Source organism: Vombatus ursinus, unplaced genomic scaffold (genome assembly GCF_900497805.2).
Source record: "Vombatus ursinus unplaced genomic scaffold, bare-nosed wombat genome assembly UNPS02014770.1, whole genome shotgun sequence".
In the NCBI taxonomy this organism is placed as follows: domain Eukaryota; kingdom Metazoa; phylum Chordata; class Mammalia; order Diprotodontia; family Vombatidae; genus Vombatus; species Vombatus ursinus.
The window spans coordinates 10,690,437-10,712,126 of record NW_020954548.1 but is presented as its reverse complement, the minus strand read 5'-3'; the positions used below and the strand labels follow the sequence as shown (position 1 = coordinate 10,712,126).

General features: G+C 40.9%; 1 protein-coding gene across 2 annotated transcripts in view; it reads left to right on the top strand.

Moving 5' to 3' along the window:
- The window catches only part of ADAMTSL1 (ADAMTS like 1), a 397,281-nt gene that overhangs the window by 266,794 nt on the left and 108,797 nt on the right, over positions 1–21,690 (top strand). For both annotated transcript variants that reach the window (XM_027862672.1, XM_027862671.1), the window contains one exon: positions 21,132–21,342. In XM_027862672.1, coding sequence (XP_027718473.1) covers positions 21,132–21,342 — 211 coding nt within the window. The remainder of the gene's footprint in view (positions 1–21,131; positions 21,343–21,690) is intronic.

The following is a 21,690-nucleotide window of genomic DNA, read 5'->3' as shown; positions in this document are numbered from 1 at the left end:
TAAGAGTTGGCTAGAGCTTATGTATCTAATCTTGTATCTAACCTAACTAACCTGGTATTATGGGATCCATTACACAGCAAGAACACCTTATGACAGATGTTTGATTCTGATTCCAGTGTTAACCTTAGAAAAAATGTAGAATCAAGGAATGTTTGAGCTGGAGGAAACCTTAGCTCATTTTGTCAAATCTCCTCTCGTCTATGGAAACTGAGGCTCAGAGAAATTAAATGCCTTGTCCCAGGGTCACGTAGATACTGAGTAGCAGAGCCATTGAAATAATTCTAGTTCCTAATGATTACCATTTCCTCTTCTCAATACTCACAAATCTCTTAAAATAACTGGAGACATCCCAGAGCGGCACAGAATCCAAGTTGGAGATTTCACTGTAAAACACTATGTAAATGTATCAGTGTGGATTACTAGATGATTTTTTTCCCCTGATAGCTTAAGTCTTCTCCTTCCTGGAGGAAAGGACTGAACAAAATTATTTTTCCCCTCATCCCCCACCAACCTCCCCAAGTTCTAAGATTCAGGGATATTGATATAAGCTGCCATGATCATTTGCTAACTAAGTCTGAAACTGTCATCGCTAAATACCTTCCACTGGGGAAAATGGAGATGACATATGAAGTAATGACTAAGACATTGCAGAGCTACTAACCCAAAAATTATTTACCAGTATAATTGTCAAGACTCAAAGCAAATTATTCCTATCATATATCAAGTTATTATAGAGTTATAGCTTTCATTAAAGCCAGTGTCACTGAATTCCTGAAGTGGAACAGTGAGTTTTGGTATAGCTTTCGAACAGTATGCCACAGGAATATAATTATTGCCTTCCCTAGAAGTTTTAAGCAAGAAAGAAAGAGGGAGTGGGGATACAGATATGGGATTTGATCAATGAAAGGAACTCCCAGCATGGAAACTACCTCTATTGATTCAACTCTTCTACAAATTATAGTCTTAAAGTTACTTAAGTCACCAAGACATGGTTAAATGACTTACTCATGGTCATACAACTAGTCTGCTGGAGAAGCAGGACTGGGACCCATATCTTCCTAATTTGAAAGTTGATATTCTGTCATAAAATTATAAAATCATATATTTAGAGTTGGAAGAGACTTTAAACATTAGAATCCCACCCCCTAATTTACAAATGAGGAAACTGAGGCCCAGAGTGATCATGACTTGCCCAAGGTCACATAAGCTAGTAAGCTAATGAGACAAGGTTTTAACCTAGATAGTTGTTATTCATAAGCTCCCCCCACCCAAAACAAAAGCACAATTTGAGGGTTTCCTTTTATCAGCCATTATGCTACACAAATACTGTTTCTTTTAAGGACTGATTTTGTGTGTGTATGTATGTGTGTGTGTGAGAGAGAGAGACAGAGACAGAAAGAGACAGACAGACAAAGAGAGAGACAGAGACAGACAGAGAAACAAAGAGAGAGAGTGGAACACAAAAGTGAGCAAGAAAAAGATCTGGTTTATACCCAATTGTCTCAAGAAACAGTTCAAAAGCAGTTCATCCTACTGAAAATATTAGCCCTGTCATGGTGCCAGTCCAAGGTCAGCCATATCTTGGGTTATCTCCCATGGTTGGTTGCAGAATTTAGACCTGCCACAGAGTGAGTCCTGGCTGCCTCCTCTTCATTCCATTTCATTCACAAATCCATGCCCTTTATTCATTTCTGCCTGCACCCCTCCCTCTCTTCCTGCATCTCCAGCATCCTTTTTCCTCGCACCCACACATTTTGAAATCACTTCTGTAATTTCCTGGGATGTGTGATAAGAAAGGAAGCCTAAGTGCGTAACTGTTCAACTTAGCTTTAGTGTAATTTTAGGATTCATTATTCCATTTCCCTTCCAAGTATTTAATACAAATCTCCTGTATATAATCATATGTAAGTTGTTCACTCATAAGGATGATGACTTTGAGGACCTATTCTAGTACAGGTATTTTTAACCTTTTTTAGTGTCATAGACTTCTTTGGTTATCAGAATAATATTTTTGTTTTTTAAATCACAATGGAAGGAAATTCTAAATTTCAATCCAATGTTAACTGAAAATAAATGTATCATTTTTGTCTTCCAAGTTCAAAGACTCCTTGAAATATATCCATGTAGTCCTTGGGAGTCCCTGAGCTTCAAGCAAAGAACTCCTGCTCTAACATGATTTCCTCAAAACTAAGGAATCAATTCAGTCACTCTACCTAATTATTACTGTGTTCTCTAATGGCCTATATCTGTAACACCTCTTGCCAAGTTGGTTTTGATAAATTGTTGAAGATCTTTTTCAAATGGTCAACCTTTGATTAGATCATTTTTTGAAGTTTTCCCCACTGTTTTAATTTGGATGAGAGTGCAGGACTTACTGAGTCTAAAGATCAGGGTCCTTGAATTCCTCATGGTCTATCCCATAGGAAGCTTCAGCCTAGGATCCTCCAAATATTGTCACTAAATGACCTTAGTCAGGGAGAACAAGATGTTTTAATCTCTAGGCGTCACATCAATCTTTGTTCTGTTTTCTGGACCTGGCTTGAATGACACAGACTGGGCCAATTTTAAGAAAAGTAGTATTGCAGGCTATCAAAACCCTTCAATGATAGCTCCTTATTTTCCCTACCCTCTACTCCTTTCCCACCTTCACCACCAAGCCTCAAGTAAGACTCTTTAGAAGAAAACTCCTAAGATAACAAAAGAAATGTTCACATAGGAGGGGGATAGCTCAGAGGTAAACTAAATTGGATTGAAACAAGAGCCTTGCTTCAAATTGGCATCCCACTGGCTAGGAAAGTCTATGGATTATCCTGTCTATGCCTTAGCTCTACCTTAAGATGTATCACAGGCTTTCAAGCTAAAATAGTACCTTAGAGATCACCTGGTCTTTATCCCCTCATTTTACAGATAAAGAAACTGAGGCTCAGAGAGCTGAAATGAATTGCTCATGGTCAAACAGTGGTAAATAATAGATGAAGAATTCAGACTCAGAGTTTCTGGATTCCAAATCTGTTGAGATCTCTATTAATGTCTATCACTTGTGGCCTCGATAAGCTGAGGCTTATCACCAATCCCTGCCTTTTGTTTGCCATAGTTTTCCCAGGGCTGATTTCTTCAGAGTTGTCTGTCTTCTCAGTAAGGGAACTAGGTTCCTCAGATTCTTAAGGAGCAATTCTATTTTTGGCTCTAGTTTAAGGGGTTACTAGCAGCAGGGCTGCCCATTAGTTATTGCGCATTACACCTTCACTGAGTATAGCCTTATCAAAGCCAAGTAATTTTTGTTTGTTTTTTTTTTCTGATGGTGTCTCTTCTTGGCCCATCTTCCATTTCCTCTGCCACTGTCACTGTTACTTCTGCTTCTGCTTTAGAAGCTTTGCTACAGTGTCCTGGAAGAGAGAAAACATCAGTTGCCTTTTGAGGGATGGAGACAAATAGAAGATGACCCAAAAAGATTTGCCTAGGAGGTCATGCACTCATAGGTGGACCTTGTGGGAGGAAGCAAATCTCCCTCACTCTCTAACCCTCTGGAACTCATAGCCATTGTTGCACATCATGGCCTGCAGGAAGGAGAGCCTTTGGTGTATCCATGGCTCAGCAGTCAATTAAATAAGTGCTCATGGCCAACAGAAAAGGCCCCTCCACCATGCATCCACAAGGATGTGCTACAAATGTACTTTGCCTCTCAGAGTATGGTTGGGTTTCTGATGCTTATTCTATGAATTCTAGTCCTGGAATTAGGAACAAGGCAGTTGGTTCTCACCCAAGCTCACAAAGGGACATTTGTCTGTACACTGAAATTGGGTTTAGCACCTAATACAACATTGTGTGAATGTATTTTTTAAGAATAATAATGGGTTGAGGTGTGGGAGGGGAAGAACATAGGTCTGAATAACCTGTTTAAAAAGTTAATTTCCTGTTCTAACAAAGAATCAAGTCCCTGGAAAAGTGAGAAGTCTGTATTGGAAGTAACCTGCAATTCTGCTGGGGTAGAATGAGCAATGTTTAATAAGAGCAGAGCTAGATAAGGAGGTCTGTAAAGTAATTCATATCAATAAATATTTATTAAGCACTTACTATATGCAAGGCACCATGCTAGGTTCTGAGGCTACAAAGAAAAGGGAGATGATCACTGCTTTTAAGGAGTTTAACTTTCTCCTGGTAGTGTGGGTAGGATGTAAAACATGTATACAGATGACCTCTATCTTTAGTTAGGTGATATCTTGCTACTGGACCCAGATGGCTCTGGAGGAGAAAGTGAGGCTGGTGACTACACAGCCCTCCCTCACTTAAATCCAGTTCACTTGCAAATCATGGCATCACTTTCCTGATGTCATGGTCCTCTTTGATAACAAAGGACAAACAACAACAATCTTTAGTTAGGTATATAAATTATAGGAAACCTTTCAAGATAACATTCTTCTTAATCAACACAGTATCCCTATGAGCCATATGTATAGCTAGATGTGTCCTAAAAAGACACTGTTTTTTGAGAGTGCAATGAGTCAAGCATCTACCCATATCATGGCAATCACTCATTGATGATGTTTACTTTGGGGCTTTCTCATGACCCATGCTACAGAATGGCTATGCTCCTAAGGCATCACAACAATACACCCTATTCAGCCATTTTTCATACTACCAGAATCTAAAAACTTTCATTGGACTTCAAGGTAGTGTCTATAAGACTCAAAGGTTTCATGGCCTCTTTGTTTGGCCATATCTGGGTCTCCATTCTCTCCATTCTCTCCTAGTACAGTGAATAAATACAAATTTATTCCACCCAGCTAACCAGGGACTGTGTGCTCCCTGTATGGGGTGGAGCTTCACTCAAAACCCAAAGATATTTACCCAAAGATTAAAAGATTGAGAGAAAATTCGCTAATATGGTCTCAAATTCAAACCAGTGGAGATAAAGTAACAGAGGAAATGAATCATAGAATCTCCAAGCATAAGGTAGAGATGTGCTCTTAACAAAAGCCAGTGCTTATGTTCCAATCATAGACATTTCAACTGGTCCTGAATTACACTTAACAGTAAGCATTTAGTTTCCAAGAAAATACTTATAGGAAGAAATACTAACTTACCCAAAGAGATGTAAACCTGGGCTTCCTAACCTGGGAGATCCTAGAAACTTTCCTAGAGCTGAACGTCACTGTTATGATTCTGCTAATAATCACAGGCATATTTCCCCGTAAGTGCCAAAGCTATTATAGAATAACTCCATGATCCTTTAGTTTGCCAGGCACAATCCTGAGCCCATATGAACATTTGTTAAGTGCTTACCTTGTGCCAAGTACTATAGTATTTGAGTATGCAAATAGACATCACATTCTAATTAGAGAGTTCTAGTTAAAGTTTGGACTCTGTCACTGTAATTGTTATGTGACCATAGAAAAGTCATTGAACCCATCTGTGCTAAAGGTTGAGAACGTCCAGAAAAGAGGAGCACCTATGTACCTGAGGGTGCAGACATAAGCAATTGCTCTTGATTCCCCAGGCCTATTTAGGATATCAGGAGGTAACCTCAAGGTTCATTTTTGGTCATGAAGTAATTAGAAACTGACATGTAAGATGAAGGAAGAAGTGTATCTAGAAACTTAGTACTGTGGTGGAATAATCCTAGAGTGTGAATGGCTGAGGGACATTTGTGTTGAATGCTTGGAAGTTAGTGAGTTGCTGTGTGGAAAGAGAAACTCTCTGAACTTCAGTCTCTCTCTATATCCTGTCTCCTCTTCTGCCTAGGAACATGGCCATGTCTTCCCCATCCTTAAGAAAAAAAAAAAGCCCCACACTTGATCCTACCATACCTTCTAGCTATCATCCCATATATTTTTTCTCCCCTTCTTAGCTAAGTGTGTGAGAAAACCATCTATAGTAAATGTCTTCACTTCATCTCTAATCACTCTCTTCTAAAATGTCTGTACTCTGATTTCTGATGTCATCATTCAAATGAAACTGCTCTCTCTAAAGTTTCCAGTGATCTCTTACTTTCCAAATCTAATAGCCTTTTCTCCATACCCAACCTTCTTGACATCTCTGCAGCATTTCACCCTGTTGACCCCCATGTCCTCCTTTATAGGTTTTAATGACACTGCTCTCTTTCCTGCTTCTTTTTCTACCTCTCCAACTGCCATTCACAGTCTCTTTTGCTGGATCTTCATCCATGTTATGCCCACTATCTATGGATGTCACCCAAGGCTCTGTTCTGGGCTCTCTTCACCTTATATTATCTCAATTAGCAGTCTCACCATCTGCCATGGATTTAATTATCAACTCAATACAGATGATTCCAATATTGACTCATCTGGCCTTAGTCTGTCTCTTGTGCTCCAAACCCACATTGCCAACTGACTTTTGGACAGTTTGGACAAAATGAATATGCCATAGGCATTTCAAACTCAACATGCCCAAAACAGAGCTCATATTCTTTCCCCAAAACCTTCACCTCTTCTAAACTACTCTTTTACTCTTAAAGTCACTGTCATCCTTCCATTTACTTAGAGTCACAACTGCCTGTGGTGTCATTATTAACTCCTTATTCTCCCTCAGCCTACAAATACAATCTGTTGCTAAATCTTGTCACTTGTACCTTTAAGACATCTCTTGTGTGTGTTTCATGCAGCTACCACCCTGGTTCAGGCCTTAATCATCTCTCAGGTGGACTATTACAATAGTAATTGTTCTCTCTGTCTCAGATCTCTCTTCTCTCTAATCCATCCTTCACACAGCTGCAAAAAGTGATTTTTCTGAAAGTGTAAGTTTGACCATGTCACCCTCATATTTCAGAGGCTTCCCAGTTCCTCCAGAATAAAATGTAAAGTTAATTGTTTGGCGTTCAAAATTCTTCACAACCTGGCCCTCCCTTTCCTTCCTCTCTTTCCAGTCTTCTAACACTCTCCTTCCCTCCATGCACTCTATGATCCTGCTATACTGGCCTCCTCCTTCCATGGGACACTCCATCTCTTGACTTTGTGCATTTTCATTGGCCATTGCTTCTCTCTGGAATGCTTTCCCACCTTACCTCCTTCAAGACTCAGCTCAGATCCCCCCCTTCTGCAGCAGACCTTTCCCAATCCCCCTAGCTACTAGTGCCTTCAATTGATCAACAGAGTAAACTAGGCATTAAAGAATTTTCCTACCGCCTCATTACAATGTGTAAACAAATCCTTAGGCAATTTTGAAAGATCCATAGGACTTTTAGCCATTGATTGAAAGGCAGATGATGACGTACAAGAAATATCTTGCGATTGGATAAGATCATAGGATTATTGGTTTATAGATGAAAGGGACCTTGGAGGTCATTGAGTCCAGCACCTTTTATTTTATCTTAGGAATGAGGAAGCCAAGTTTTCAAGATGTTGGTTACACAGCTAGTGTGCATCTAAAGGAATATATGACTTGAGGTCTTCCTGACTCAAAGTCCCCGTATAAAGAGAGCCATTAATCTGGCAATTCAGGAATGCCTTGAGGCAACAGACCCTTGCTGTGGTAGCAGAGGGCAGCAAGGAGTGGGGGCAGTGAGCCCAGATGAAATATATTTTCTTCCACCCTCCCTGACCCAACCATTGACCATATTATTAGAGGTATTGTATCAATACCTCTAAAGCATCCTCATTCAGAGGGATCAAAGAGAGACACATTGAGGACAAACAGAAAAAGACAGACATAGAAAGATAATTACTGAAGGGAAGAAGGAGCTTCAGAAAATGTGACCCCTAGTGGTGCAGATATGCCAGCTCTGGACTCCTTGGAGCCCTGCAAAGAGCTGCACTTAACAAAGGGATCCTCATGAGAATACTCCAAAGGAAGAAAATGCATGCTTAGTACCAAAATGTTTGGGATACTTCTTTACCATTTGTGCTTCGTACACATGTGCCTTTGACCTTTAAGTCTGAGCCCACTTTTCCCAGGGACTTCACATGTGCAGGGAGAATGCTTCACACACAGTATTTTTACTTTACCATCTTGGTAAATTCCTTTTACTAATTTAAACTATTGGGTAATTATTGGGGGCAGGGAGCACATTGGTGGGGGCTTGTCAGAAACAGTATTGGAAACAGTACTACTTACCTTTAGACCTCTGAATAGTAGGAATCAAATGACCATCTGGGGACCCCAACCTATGAGTGCAGATTGGTATACCCAGAAGGGGTGCTGTCTCTAAATATCTTGTATGTACTTATTTATTTACTATCTTCTCCATTGGAATATGAGCTCCTTGAGAACAGAGACTATTTTTGCCTTTCTCTGTGCCTGGAACATAGTAATCACTTAATAAATGACTATTGACTTATTTACTGACAAACTACCTAATTAAAAGTCAGTTCCGTATATGAAGAGTCAGTGAATGAAATAGAGGAGACAAAGTGAGTCTAGGACAAATGCAGATCTGGTCAGGCCCTTTCTGCATTGAGGCCAGGTTTGAGAGGGTGTCTGCACAAGGGTAAAATGGTGATCTGGGTTTTAGTACCCTACATGCCCCTATTCCCCCAACAAATACAAACAATAAATAGACCATAACAAAAGAGCACTGATGTAAGACTGTGCATTAGTCTTGAATTCCCTTACCATGGTGGGTCATTTTCTCAGCTCTTCCCATACTATGTCGGGAAAGGCGCCAGGGGTGGGGCCCAGCATGAGCTAGGGTCGGTAGTCTATGATAGAATTGCTTGCCATTCTGGGCCTCAGTTTCCTCATTTGAGAATTGAGATAACACTACTTATATTATCAACCTCACCAGCTTGTAAGAAAACCATTTTGCCAACTGTGAAGAATTACACAAATTTCAACTATCGTTAGTAATATCATCTTATTGCTTATTTCTCACACTATCTGGTTGGTCCTTGTGAATGACTAACATATCTATTTTGGCACGCTTTTCTCTATAATTTTTTTTTCATAAAAAAAGAACTAAACGTAACAGAGAAATATTTTGTGACTCTAGTCAGAATCAGCTATAGAATCAGAACCCGCCACTCAGGCTATGTTATAGTTATGGACTAGAGCAGAGGCTTTTAAACTGTGCTTTAAAGAATGTCAGGGCTCTGTAAGTCATCTCTGGGGATTAGCTAAAAGAAAGGGTAGTCGTGGTGAATGTGTTTATTTGGGTCTACCTCATCACTTTATAGCCATACCTAACCCCAGTCTGGTTGTTAGAGTTCCAGAAAAATAAGGGAGAAGGTAAGGCAGTCTCCAAAGGCTGGGTGTCACCAAGGCTTACACTACCTTTAGGCGATTTTGTGTGCTAGGCCAAGGGGAAGGAGGGCAGGCCTTATCAATCAGTTAGATGCCTCCAGGAGGTTCTCTTAATAGAGACTACAGCAAAAGGCAGGTGTTGGTAGCCTGGGGCAGTAGTAGAGAACAAGTAAAGGGCATAGAGATCACCAAAGCAGCATCAGGCCATGAATGCCAAATGATCTGTCCTCATTTCCCCTGGTGCAGAGCCTGGGGTCAGCAGCCCTAGGATTAGGCAGTACCTAAAAGTTCTCTGGACTCCCTCAAGCTAGTGTCATATAAATAAATGATATTGAATTATAACTCCAACTTTATTTCTCCTTTTAAGCTGTCACCACAAGTTTTCAGGACCCTTGCTTTCTGTCAGTCTCAAGGATCATTGTTTTGTTGTATAAATGGCCTCAGAGGGCTTACTCAAAGGGAGGGAACAATATCACAAAGAAATCTTAGTTTGGAAACTGTCATCCAAGTTTTGAAGTTGGGGAAGAAAAAACATAGTTAGGAAAGTTAGACTGTGTCCTCACTAAGCCCTCCATGTCAAAGGGCTTTCCCTTGTGGAACATGAAGGTATATGTGGAAGGAGTCTGGAGGGTCCTTGTGCATAGGTCCAGGAGACCATCTGGGAAATTGGGTTCTATAGCACTTAATGATATGGAATGCAAGGCTGTGCATTGCTGGTGCATTAGCTGGTACATTGCTGGTGCATTAGCTATGGTGTGAGGGGAAATCTCTTGAAGATTTGTAAATCTCTTTGAGTAAGAACCTCATCCCAACTGCCACACTGTCCCTGCCTTCAGCCCTTCTCCTGGTTGAACAAACAAGGAAAACCAGAAAGTAGGGTTCTTCTACTGCTCCCTAATCCCCTTAAACCTCTGCTTCTTCAGACTATGGAAAATCACAGAAGGAAATGGTTACAAGGAAAGGGGTTTATCTATACACAATCTACCCTAGCGAGACAGACACCATTTATCAAAGCTCTTTTTGTAAATAAAATGATGCCAAGATCCTAAAGGAGGGAGATGGGGGTGGTGGAGAAAAGGTGCAGAAGATGCTAAAGAGGTGAGAGTCTCCCTAACAGAAAGACTCTATTGGCGGCTTGGCCTTCAGAGAGGGCTGCTGTCTTCAGCCCTGGGCTGCTTCCGATGAGACCAGGAGAAGGGAGACATGTGGAGCCAGCCATCCTCAGAGTCTCTCCTCTTCCTTTTGTGGTACCTACTGGGTAGTTTTACAGAACAGTTAAAAGCATTTAGACACATCTAGAGAACTCACAGTACAGTACGGCCTTTTCTTTCATGTAATGAAGGTTGACTATATAACTGCCCCACAGTGGAGTGAAGCAAAACCATATGTGGGCTTGAGAACCCCCTCCACTGATTTGGAAAAAGAAGAGTGTTGTTCTCTCCTGCTCCCCCCTCACATGTCTAATTCCTCCTGGAGGGAAATTCTGCAAAGCAAGGCAGGGGGACTCTCTGGGAGGAAGAGTCCTTCTGGCAGCCCTTGTCCCTGATGCAGCTGTCTGTTTATGTACATGTAGTATTTGCAGGGATGCCTTGTAAGTCCTCTGGTGTGATTAATTTTTAAAGAAAGGTAATTTGTTGAGGGTTGGAACTGTGGGTTATAATGTTATCGTTTCACATTCTTTTTTCATCTTTCAATGTGTAAATTTTCCTTCCTTTTGTCTTGCTGTACACTTATACCTCTAAATCTGAGCTTATCCAAACATTTATGCAAGCCCTGGAGTTTGAATAATTTGCTACTAGACTGAAAGTATCACGTTTTGGAAGCTCTGGAAACTTCAGTCCACCAACAGACCCACGTCTAAAGTGGTTTTCTTTTTCGGCTAATTAATGTGCCCATTTATTCATGAAGGACTCTCAGGCTACAAGTTCAGTTGAAAAGGTTTAATATATCTTTGTTCCTTTCTCAGCAATTTCAAAATGACTGCATACTCCCTTGTGCCCTTATGAGCCCCTGGGCATTCAGCTTATGTCTCCCCTTCATGTTGGGAAACAAAACTCTCTGTTGGAAACATAGGAAAAAACTCCTTCCTCCACCCTTTCCTCCCTGCATCCATCCCTTTCATTTATATTGGCCCTAGGGGAGAATCAGCTTCCTCCTGGCTGTGGCCACAAACAGAACACCTCCTTCTGACACCACACAGAAGGTCACATCACACAGTGCTAGTTTCTGCAATTGGCAGGAAGGTCTCTCTCTATACAATGCTGCCTGCCTGCAAATCCCAGCCAGGGCCACTCATCCTCAGGGAATGGATGGCCAGGAAAATACACAAACGTGGAAGAGACTACAAGGCTCCTAGGGTTCTGGTATGCAGGGGAGGAAAACATTTTTTCCCTCCTATTCCACTCTCTAACCTTCTCTGACAAATTAGGTAGAGTAGGGCTCTACTTCTGAGAACTTCAGGATCAAAGCCAAAAGTGCCAAACTCAACTCACAGGCATCACACAATTTCTGAGAGACATTTTATCACCTAGTTTACTGCCTAGATCCAGTTGCAGATTCTTGGTTAGAAGGTATTCTGGCCTCACCTTTCTCTTTCTGGTTCATCAAGAGATGTCCGTTTGTTTTTTGCTGAACAGGACTCAAAGGCCAAATCTGGTCTGATGAGTTGAGCTGAAGTGAGAGAACCCTCCTTAAGGGTTAAGATTGTTTACAGACCAGTATAGGTGGTAGCATCCAACCAGACTCAAGTGGGAGACATTTAAGCCCCAAGCAATAGTCAAGAGCAGTCATCCTGAATCCCAGCAAATATGAAGATGAGCTCCCTGAGTGAAATTACTGATAAGTAGAGGCATATGGGGTGGAGGAAGAAGGTAAGTGTTTATTAAGCACCTACTATGTGCCAGGCACTGTGTGAAGCACTTTATAAATATGGTGTCAATTTTTTCCCCTCACAACAACCCTATGAGGCAAGTATTATTATCATCCCCATTTAAGTAAACTGAAACAGAGGTGACTTCCCCAGGTTTACACAGCTGGTAAGTATCTAAGGAAGGGTTTTTAGAGGTTCCTAACTCCAAATTCAGTAGTCTATCCAGTGCTCCATGGTGCCTCTCTTCCTGATATCATGAATTGGTTCATAAAAAGACAAGTTTGGTAAAATAACTTTATAGGGGTGGTTAGTTCCAAATGAACAATGTCATACATGAACGATGATACTGACAAAGTTATGATGGAATTTCTCTATGTTATCTCAGGGTTTCATTATGATAAATTAACAACTTCCTTATGAAACGATGTTGGTCAGGCCTTGGTTCTGTAGGGTATACCCATAATCACCCTTGCTCCAAATCCACAAAGTTAGCTTGACATCCCAGAAATTAATTTGGCATGACTAATCATGTTAGAGGGTGATGAGCCAGAAGTAGAAAATGTTTGCTCTTTGCAAAACTGCGTATATCCATTGGCACACTGATTTTTTGAATGAACAGAGAAAAATTAGAAATGCTGCTAAGGAAAGTATTCTTAGCCCCATGAGAATAAAATGTTTGAGGTCAAGGCTGGGAGGAAAAAAAGGAGGAGGAAGAGAATGAAAAAAGGCTGCATTCACAGAACGTGTGTGTGTGTGTGTGTGTGTGTGTGTGTGTGTGTGTGTGTTCCTATCAGTTCTTGATAATTTAGCATCATTGAATGAGGTTTGTGAATTAGGAATTCATATGAAATTAACAGAGGGTAGATTAGGGTCAAATCATACCCCGGACAGTATCTGGGGAGCCATTTGGTTTTGTTGATAGTGAACAATGACTTGGAGATGAGAACATATATTCTTAGTTCAATTGCCTGGGCCCTTGGGACTTTTCTGTTCTGGTTTCCGTAGCTTGGGCATGGAGATGAATCCCTTGTGAAAACCAGGAGACAGCTGTAAATTATCCTGGGGTAAAGGGAATGCCACACTACACAAATTCAAAGAATTCTATCATTGTAAGCCAAGAAAGCAGCATGATATAGGGGAAGGGGCAACGGATTTGGGGTCAAAGAATCTAGTTCCAAATCCTAGCTCTACCACTGTGATTTTTAGGCAAGTCATTTAAATTTTCTGGCCTCAGTTTCTTCTTTTGTAAAATAAGCACAATAACCTCTAAAGTCCCTTTCAGCTCTAAATCTGTGATCCTATGGTGCTATACCCTGGCCTTTTGATAATTGTAAGAAGCAAGAGATAGGCAAACATGCCCTCACTCAGAACCTGACTCAGAACAATTTTAATCTGATTTAATAAAAAAAAAAAAAGATACTGGGTTATATTCTTCAATATAAGAAAGTTATACCTTACATGTAAGTTAGGGATTTAATCCTTAAACTTTGTCAGTTTACTAAAATGTAGAACAATGAGTTAGTAAATGATGTATAGATGATAAAAGGTTTTTTTAGAAAGAAATACACATAATAATGAAAAACAATGGATGGTTTTTAATAACTTAATTTGAATCCTAGCACAAGGATTTAATAACATACAGATGTTCACCTGATAGTGTCCCTTTAAATCACCCTGTGATAATGAAACATCAAAGAGAAACAAATATATTCTACCCCCAGGGACTTTTGAACCAAACGTTAAAAATAATTTCTTGGTCATTTTTATGTGGTTAAACATGAAAACAACGTGAGAGGCCTCAATTTTATTTCTCACATAAACATTTTTCAATGTGGAGAGAGCTTTGGCTGGGACCATCTCATGTCTAACACCTGACACCTGTGTGAACAGAAACATTCTTCGGTTGTGAAGGGAAGGCATGCAGCTGTGTCTATGTCCACGCAATGACTGAATTAATCACACACTGCATCAATAGCTGGCTTCCTCTCCTGTCTCTTCACATTTCTAACACAGGAGACAGGGGAATCTCCACTGGGAAAATGACTCTGTCCTTTGCTTTCCGTTGCCCAGGATCCAATTGGATTTATGGCAGTATCACCCAAGGGATTTGCTAGCTAGAGTGAGTGTGGTACTTTGTCCTCAGGCAGAAGATTTCTTCCCGTCCTCACTCAGTTTGGCACTGACGCCCATAATGACATGAAAGGATTTAAAAGGCCATTCAGCAAACTTTTCTTGCGTACCATGTGGCAGGTACTGGGCTAGGTGCTGAGGATACAGAGACAGAAGCAAAACAGTCTTTGGCCTTAAGGAACTAACATTCTTTTGGGGAAAACAGCACGCACACAGATCAGTGTACATAAAATACATTCAGAATAGACACAAAGTAATTTGGGGCAGCTAGGTGGTACAGTGGATAGAGCGCTGGGTTCTATCAGTCAGCAAGACCTGAATTCAAATCCAGCCTCAGACACTTATTAGCTGGGTGACTTAACCTGTTTGTCTTAGTTTCCTCATCTGTAAAATGGGGATAATTCTAGTACCTACCTCACAGGGTTATTGTGAGGATCAAATGAGATAATTGTAAAATGCTAGTACAGTGCCAGGCACATAATAGGTGTTATATAACTGTTAGCTGTTATTGTTATTGTTATTATTTGGGATGGGGAAAGGAAGAGTCGTAACAAATGGTGAAATTAAGTTAAGGCCTCCTGTAGGAGTTAGCAGGGCCAGCTAGGTGGCCCAGTGGATCAAGCATCAGCCCTGGAGTCAGGAGGATCTGAGTTCAAATACAGCCTCAGATATTCAGTAGCTGTGTGACCCTGGGCAATTCACTTAACCCCATTTGCCTCCAAAAAAAAAAAAAAAAAGGTAGTTAGCACTTGAACTATACTTTGAAAGAATGTAGGGATTCCTTTTGGTAGAGGTGAAGAAGAAAAGTGATCCAGACACATCAGACAGTCAGTACCAAGGCACAGAATGTTGTTTTGTATATGTGAAAATAGAGCAGTTTGACTGGAACACAGAGCTCAGCCTACAAAGATCATCTAAATCCAGATCGAGAAGAGCTTTAAATGGCAAATATGGGAGTTTGTGCTCTATCCCAGAGGTAGTCAGGAGCTACAAAAGTTTCTTAGGCAGGAAATCAGCTTGGTCAGACAATCATCATGAAGCACCTGTTATGTACTGGGCACATGCACTTAAGAAATACCAATTTTGCAACTTTGGGAAGAATGGACTGGAGGGGTCTGAATGATTCTTGCAGTAAGTTGTCATCCATTCCTACCCTCTCTTCTGATAGAGATTTTTCAGAGATATCAAAGTCATGGAGCCTTGAAGTTTAATGAGTTTAAGCCTTTATGCCTAGAAGGTAGGGGAACAGAAACTCAGGCTTCACCAGAAGCATCCACAGGCACAGAAAAACTAATGGAGACCATAAGAGAAAGCAGCATTGGGGCTGTTCCTAAGTTTTAAGCCTTCTACCTGATTTTTTTTCTCCCAGTCCCAGGCATATAGGCAGATGTAAATTGGCACAGAATTTCAAACCCTGCTGAATGTGTTGAGGGACAAAATGTCTGTGGTGATGGAGGGAAGGAAATCCTGAAGGAGAGACTGGAATTGGGGATTTAAATCCTGACATGAATGATGCCACTTCTCCTCCAAAGTTCAGGTCTTCCAAATGAAAAGGAAGACTGTTGAAAATAAATTCTTAGGCAATTAGGTTTCTGTTCACAGTAGGGACCAGCAGATTTGAGACTACTCAACAGAATTCTGAAGGAAAAAGAGTTCATACATTGTGTCGAGTTCGGTAGCTTCAGCAAGGAATGTTGCAGCCTCTTGTCATTAGGGAGATGGATGGAAGAGGAGCGGTAGAGGTGGAGACAATCTGAGAGCACCCACTCCATGAAAATATGAAGGAGGTGCTTAAGGCCTAAGTGAAGGCCATAGACTCTTAAGCATCATAGGGGCTCAGAGGACAAAGAGTCACATCACTGCGTGGAAGGGTAGAATGGCCTCAGAAAACTCCATGAAGGAAGGAGAACTTGAATGGGTCCTTTCTGGAAGGGCAGGGAGCCTTCATCCATACAGAAGGTCAAGGGACCACGTTCTGGGTAGAGAGGATGCCGGAATGAGTAAGATGTATCGTGGGAACAAATAGTCAAACAGCTTGAATTGAGTGCAAGGCTTTTTATAAGGGAATAATAGGGAATAGTTTAGAAAAAAATACGTTACAGCAAGACTGGGAAGGGCATTTCATCCTCTTGAAAGCTGAATATCCTAAGTCCCTCAGCAACTAAGAGGAAAGAGACTTAGACATGAGGACAGCAACAAGAATAACATATGCTTCTATCGCGTTTTGAAGTTGACAAAGCACTTTACTCAGGAAAGCCCGGTGAGATGGGTTAGTGTATCATCACCCCCATTTTGTAGAAGGTGAAACTGAGACCCAGCAACACCAAGGAGTGGTCTCACAAGTAATAAGTAGCAGAGCTGGGATCCAAATTCCAGTCTCCCAACTCAAAATCCAGAGTTCTTTCCGATACTCTAATCACTTCCTAAAGGGCCTATTCAAAAGCAGTCATAGGAAAAGCTTGTTTATTCTTGGTAAGTTTGTTGATCCATTTCCCCCTCCTCCACAATGGAATAATTTTGTGACCTCAGATAGAATTATACAGTCCCAAATGTAGAAGCAAAGATTGTCTGGCCCATAACCCTACCTCTAAGCAGAATTATAGCCAGAACATCTCAGTCATAAAAGAATCTAGCCTATATTTTAACCCATTGTCACTCAGAAAGTCAAGCTCCGAGGGAATGAGGCAAAGGACTGGTAAGTTTTGATTGGATCGGGATGGAAGGTAAGAGGTTGGGAGAATGGAGTACCTCCTAGGAGCAGGAAATGACATAGTAGGAGCCCTAGTCAACCAGGAGTGAGCATCAGTCATGATGATGATGATAGCTATGATGATAGCTAGTATTTACAGAGTGCTTTACAAATATTTCTTTTGATCATCACAACAACTCTGGGAAGTAGGTGCTATTATTATGTCTATTTTACAGATGAGGAAACTAAGGCAGACAGTGGTTAAGTGAATTGCTCATAGTCATTTTCCCCTTAATACCCAATTCATCCAACAATCTTTTTCTGTCCATAGCAGTCGTCACTGATATTCCTGTCCTCTGAAATCCCAGCACACTTAGCCTGCTACCATATGGTTTACCTATTAATTATATGTTATCTCCTCTTTCTGTATTTCTACAATAAGTGAGTCAGTCAAGATGGTACTTAGCTTCCTTTCAGCTCTAAAAATTCCATTTCTGTGATGATATTACTAATTATTATTTTATGGGTTCTATTTTCTCAAAGAAATTATAAGCTCCTGGAGGGCAAAAACCATCTTATATTTCATTTATATCTCCCACAGTGCCTCATTCATCACTGAGCACATTGTATTTTATTTTTTTATTTTTCTTTTTTTTTCACATTGTATTTTCAATAAACTATTGATTGACTCAGAGGAATCACCAGTTATCTACTTCAGTTAATCCAGCCATATCCTCTTTCAAATCGTGGCCCAGAACTCACTCATTTGAGGAATCTTTACTTTTGCTAATGTCATCTTATTCTGCTCTTTCATCCCCATATCCCCATAACATCCATGTATCCTATTTACCCTACTTAAAGTTGACTGGTTGACATGGTTGCCATGTTACTTTATTAGTGTTCTTGGACAAGAACCCATTTCACTTTCCTAATCTGGGTAGCCTCAGAATGTTGCCTGACTTATTACCTGCCTTCTAAATCTATAGGAATTGCAATGAAAACAAATGACCTACAAGCATTTTCAAAACTGTCAAATGCTACTAGGCAGTAACAGTGAGAGAAGGCTACACACGAGTCAATGTTTCATGCTGACTTGACTCAGGAAAGGAAAAGCTAAATGGGAACCAAGAAATGTATGTTCATAATGGTGTTTTTTTTCTTCCAAACAAAAACAGCATTTAAAAATTTTTTTGGATAAAGAAACAAACAAGCTTTTTTTTTTCCTCACCCAGGAATGAAGGGCAAGGGAAAACTCTTGGGACATGAGAGCCACTAAGCTGTGACCTGCCAGTAGATATAATACTCATTTATATCAATGACAAGCAATGAGTTTCTGGAGGCCACATTCTGAAAGAAAGAAACTTTGGTAGCTCACATAATGAGCCCTACATCCAAAGGGCCTCCCAGAAGGCTAAAATTCCTCCTTTTGTACATCTAAGTTAGGTGTCCCACTGAGATGTATATCAACTGCTGAAGGTACCGAATGCCCATGCTAACTCTGATCAATGTCTTTATAGGAAACCAAAGGACTCATCCCCAGAGAGACCACATTCTGACTTTGTATAACTGGCTGCCAAGTTAAGACCCAGCTGCTTTACAAAAAAAAAAAAGAAAAAACAAGAGGGAGAGTATTAATCAGACTCAGTGGTCAGTTTGTGTTGGTAGGAGATAGCAATTGGGAAGCTGATTTAGGATCATAGAATTTAGAGCTGGAAAGGGCCTTAGAGGTCAGCTGCCTCATCTTATTCATAAGGAAGCTAGACCACGGATAGGGGGAAAGAACTGCCAGAGGTCACACACAGAGAAAATAGCAAAGACAGAATTCAAACTCAGATAATCTAAGTGTTGATCCAGTTTGCTTTTTCCGCTGGGCACTGACAGTATTAGTGGCCCACAATGTGTGTAAGTGTCTCATGTGAAGCTGCAAGAAGCTGATGATTCTCCATTGAACCTGCTTTGGCCTGAGTTCGTTTATTATTTGTCTCAGGGTCATAGAAGCCTCTTATATACAGACAGAACTAGCCTCTGTTGGCTTCCTTCCTGGAGAATGCAATTTAATTTTCTCATTGAGGAGGTGGCTGAGGCCACTGACTACACTTCTTAGAGCTTTGTCAGAATGGCTCTACCTTCTCCAGAATGGCTGGACCTTCAAGATTCTTTTGGCTGAATTTCTGTGCTCCAGGCTTGGTGTTCAGCAAAGGTTCTTAACCTAGGGTATGTTAACTTGTTTGTTTTTTAATATTTCAATAACCATGCTCCAATATCATCAGTTTTCTTTGTAATCCTATGCATTTTATCTTGTGCATTTAAAAGCATTATTCTCAGAAAGGAGTCCATAGGCTTCATCAGACATGATACAAAAAAAAGGTTGAGAATCCATAGCATACAGGGATGACCGTATTACAATGCTGACTCAATCTTGTGTGTTTATAAGCAGTTAGGAGCTTTTGGATGATACAGCCATAATAAGGTGTCAATACTGGACCTGGATTTGTTTGTTTGTTTGTTTGTTTTTCTAAACTGGGAGTTGTGCAAATCACAATAATCCCAGAGCCCATCAGAAATCAGGCAACAGAAACAGAAATAGCATCAGTAGCCCCCCTCATAGTCAGGAAGACAAAGATGGAAGTCTTGCCTCTGATGCAGACTAATTGTGCCACCTGAGCAAATCACAGCAATTATCAGTGACCTTGTTGCAGAGAATTTCCTTGCCAGGTATTTTTTACTGAAATAAAATCACAATCCAAGAAGAGAAATGGTATCCATTTAGCATCTCCTTTTCATTTTTTTTTCATTGTAATATGGGCTTGTGCATACTAATGGAGAAACTTTTAGTATATATTGCCAGGTAAGTGTTTGTGTTCTCTGTAGCCCAGTTATGCCAGAAGTAATAGGCAGGGAGTAACTAGAGTAGGATGCTGGCAACTTTGGTAAATGAGGACCGGGAAATGTTTATGGGCTGATGAAAAACCTCTGCAAGCCAGAGATTGCATATAACTTTTCTCAAAGCTGGCCACGGACAGCACAATGAGAAGCCACAGGCCATGTGGGGTCAGCACTATTCCTGCTTTCACACTTGCGGTGATCTTCTAGGCCAAGTCATACTGGCCGATTAGTCAAATCTTTATAGTAAGTAGGAGAGCCTCTGAAAATCTCAAGTGGTAAACAGAGGGGCAGATGGGTGGTTCAGTGGATAGAGTGCTGGGCTTGGAGTCAAGAAGACTCACCTTTCTGAATTCAAATCTGGCCTTAGACACTTACAAGCTGTGGGACCCTGGGCAAATCACTTACCCTGTTTGCCTCAGTTTCCTCATCTGTAAAATGAGTTGGAGAAGGAAATGGCAAAACACCCCAATATCTCTGCCAAGAAAACTCCAAATAGGGTCACAAAGAGTCAGGACACAACTGAAAAATGACTGTAAAACTGAACATTAAAGAAACTGGGATGAAGCTGAGCTTCATCTTTACTGTTCCATTTTTGAAGTCAGATCAAGAGGGAAAAACAGGATGGTTTTTGTTCAGTTTTTCTTTCTAGTCCCTCATTTCACCTTAGCTGGCTTCCTCAAGCCACAGCTATTTGAAAGGAGGGGCATTGAGGCTCTCAGCTTGACTGGTCTTTCCAGATAACAAGACTCTCCTTCTCTTCATTTATTTCCCTCCTCAATGAACTAATGTATTTAGCAGGCTTCATTTCAGTTACATTATCCAGTACCAGGTAGTGATGATATTTATACATAAGACAGAGCCGCAGTTCTAGGCCACAATAAAAAAAATTGAAGAGATTTGGAGCCAACAACTTTTTACTTTGAAGCCAAAGAAAAAACAAGCACACATTTTTCTATCTTGCTGAGATCGGGGCTGGAGAGGTGAACAGGAAGGCCTGTCCTGATCTGGTAGTCAGCACTAGGTGCCCCTGTGTGCCCATCCCAGCCGTGAAATTGAATCTATTCATAGTCCTAGAAGAGGCACTTTAGTTGTATATTACTTAGCAAAATGGGAATGATTGTGATAATTATTCAGGTTTTTGAAGGTAAGAGTGAATGTTTGCTATTGTCATTTGCTTTAATTCAAATATTGCGAAAGGGTAGGATGGTGGGAGCAGGGAAGGTGATAGGGACCAGGCTTAGAAAGGAGACCCTCAGTTCAATTCTTGCCCAACAAGTTTTTATTCTTTAACAGACACTCAGCCCTGTGATGACAGGTTTGGGGAAAATTCAGGTTTCCTCTTCCTCCCTGATCTCTCCTTAGGTGGGAGATTGGCAAGTGGAGTCCATGCAGTTTAACCTGTGGAGTCGGCCTACAGACCCGAGATGTCTTCTGCTCCCACTTACTTTCCAGAGAGATGAACGAGACTGTGGTGCTGGCAGATGAACTCTGCCACAAGCCCAAGCCCCCCGTAGTGCAAGCTTGCAACCGCTTCAACTGCCCACCAGCCTGGTACCCTGCCGAGTGGCAACAGGTGAGAGCCACCACTTGTATTTGCTGTGGATGGGAGGGTGCTTGCTGCGCTCTCTTTCCTGCCTTGGTTTGAGTTAGGTGATTGCTGAATGCATCTAGGGAATATACTTATTAAACTCTCAAGTAAGAGTGTCCTACTTCTCTGATGGATGTGAATAGGAATGTTCAACATGGAAAAAGAAGACTTAGGGGAAACATGATAGCCACCTTCCCTTGTTTGAAGGGATGTCATGTGGAAGAAGTCTTAGACTCACTGTGCTTGTCCATAGGGAAATCACGAAGAGTAATGGATGGAAGTGGTAGGAAAGAAAATCTTCCTAACAAGTAGAACTATTTAGAAGTTGCCTTG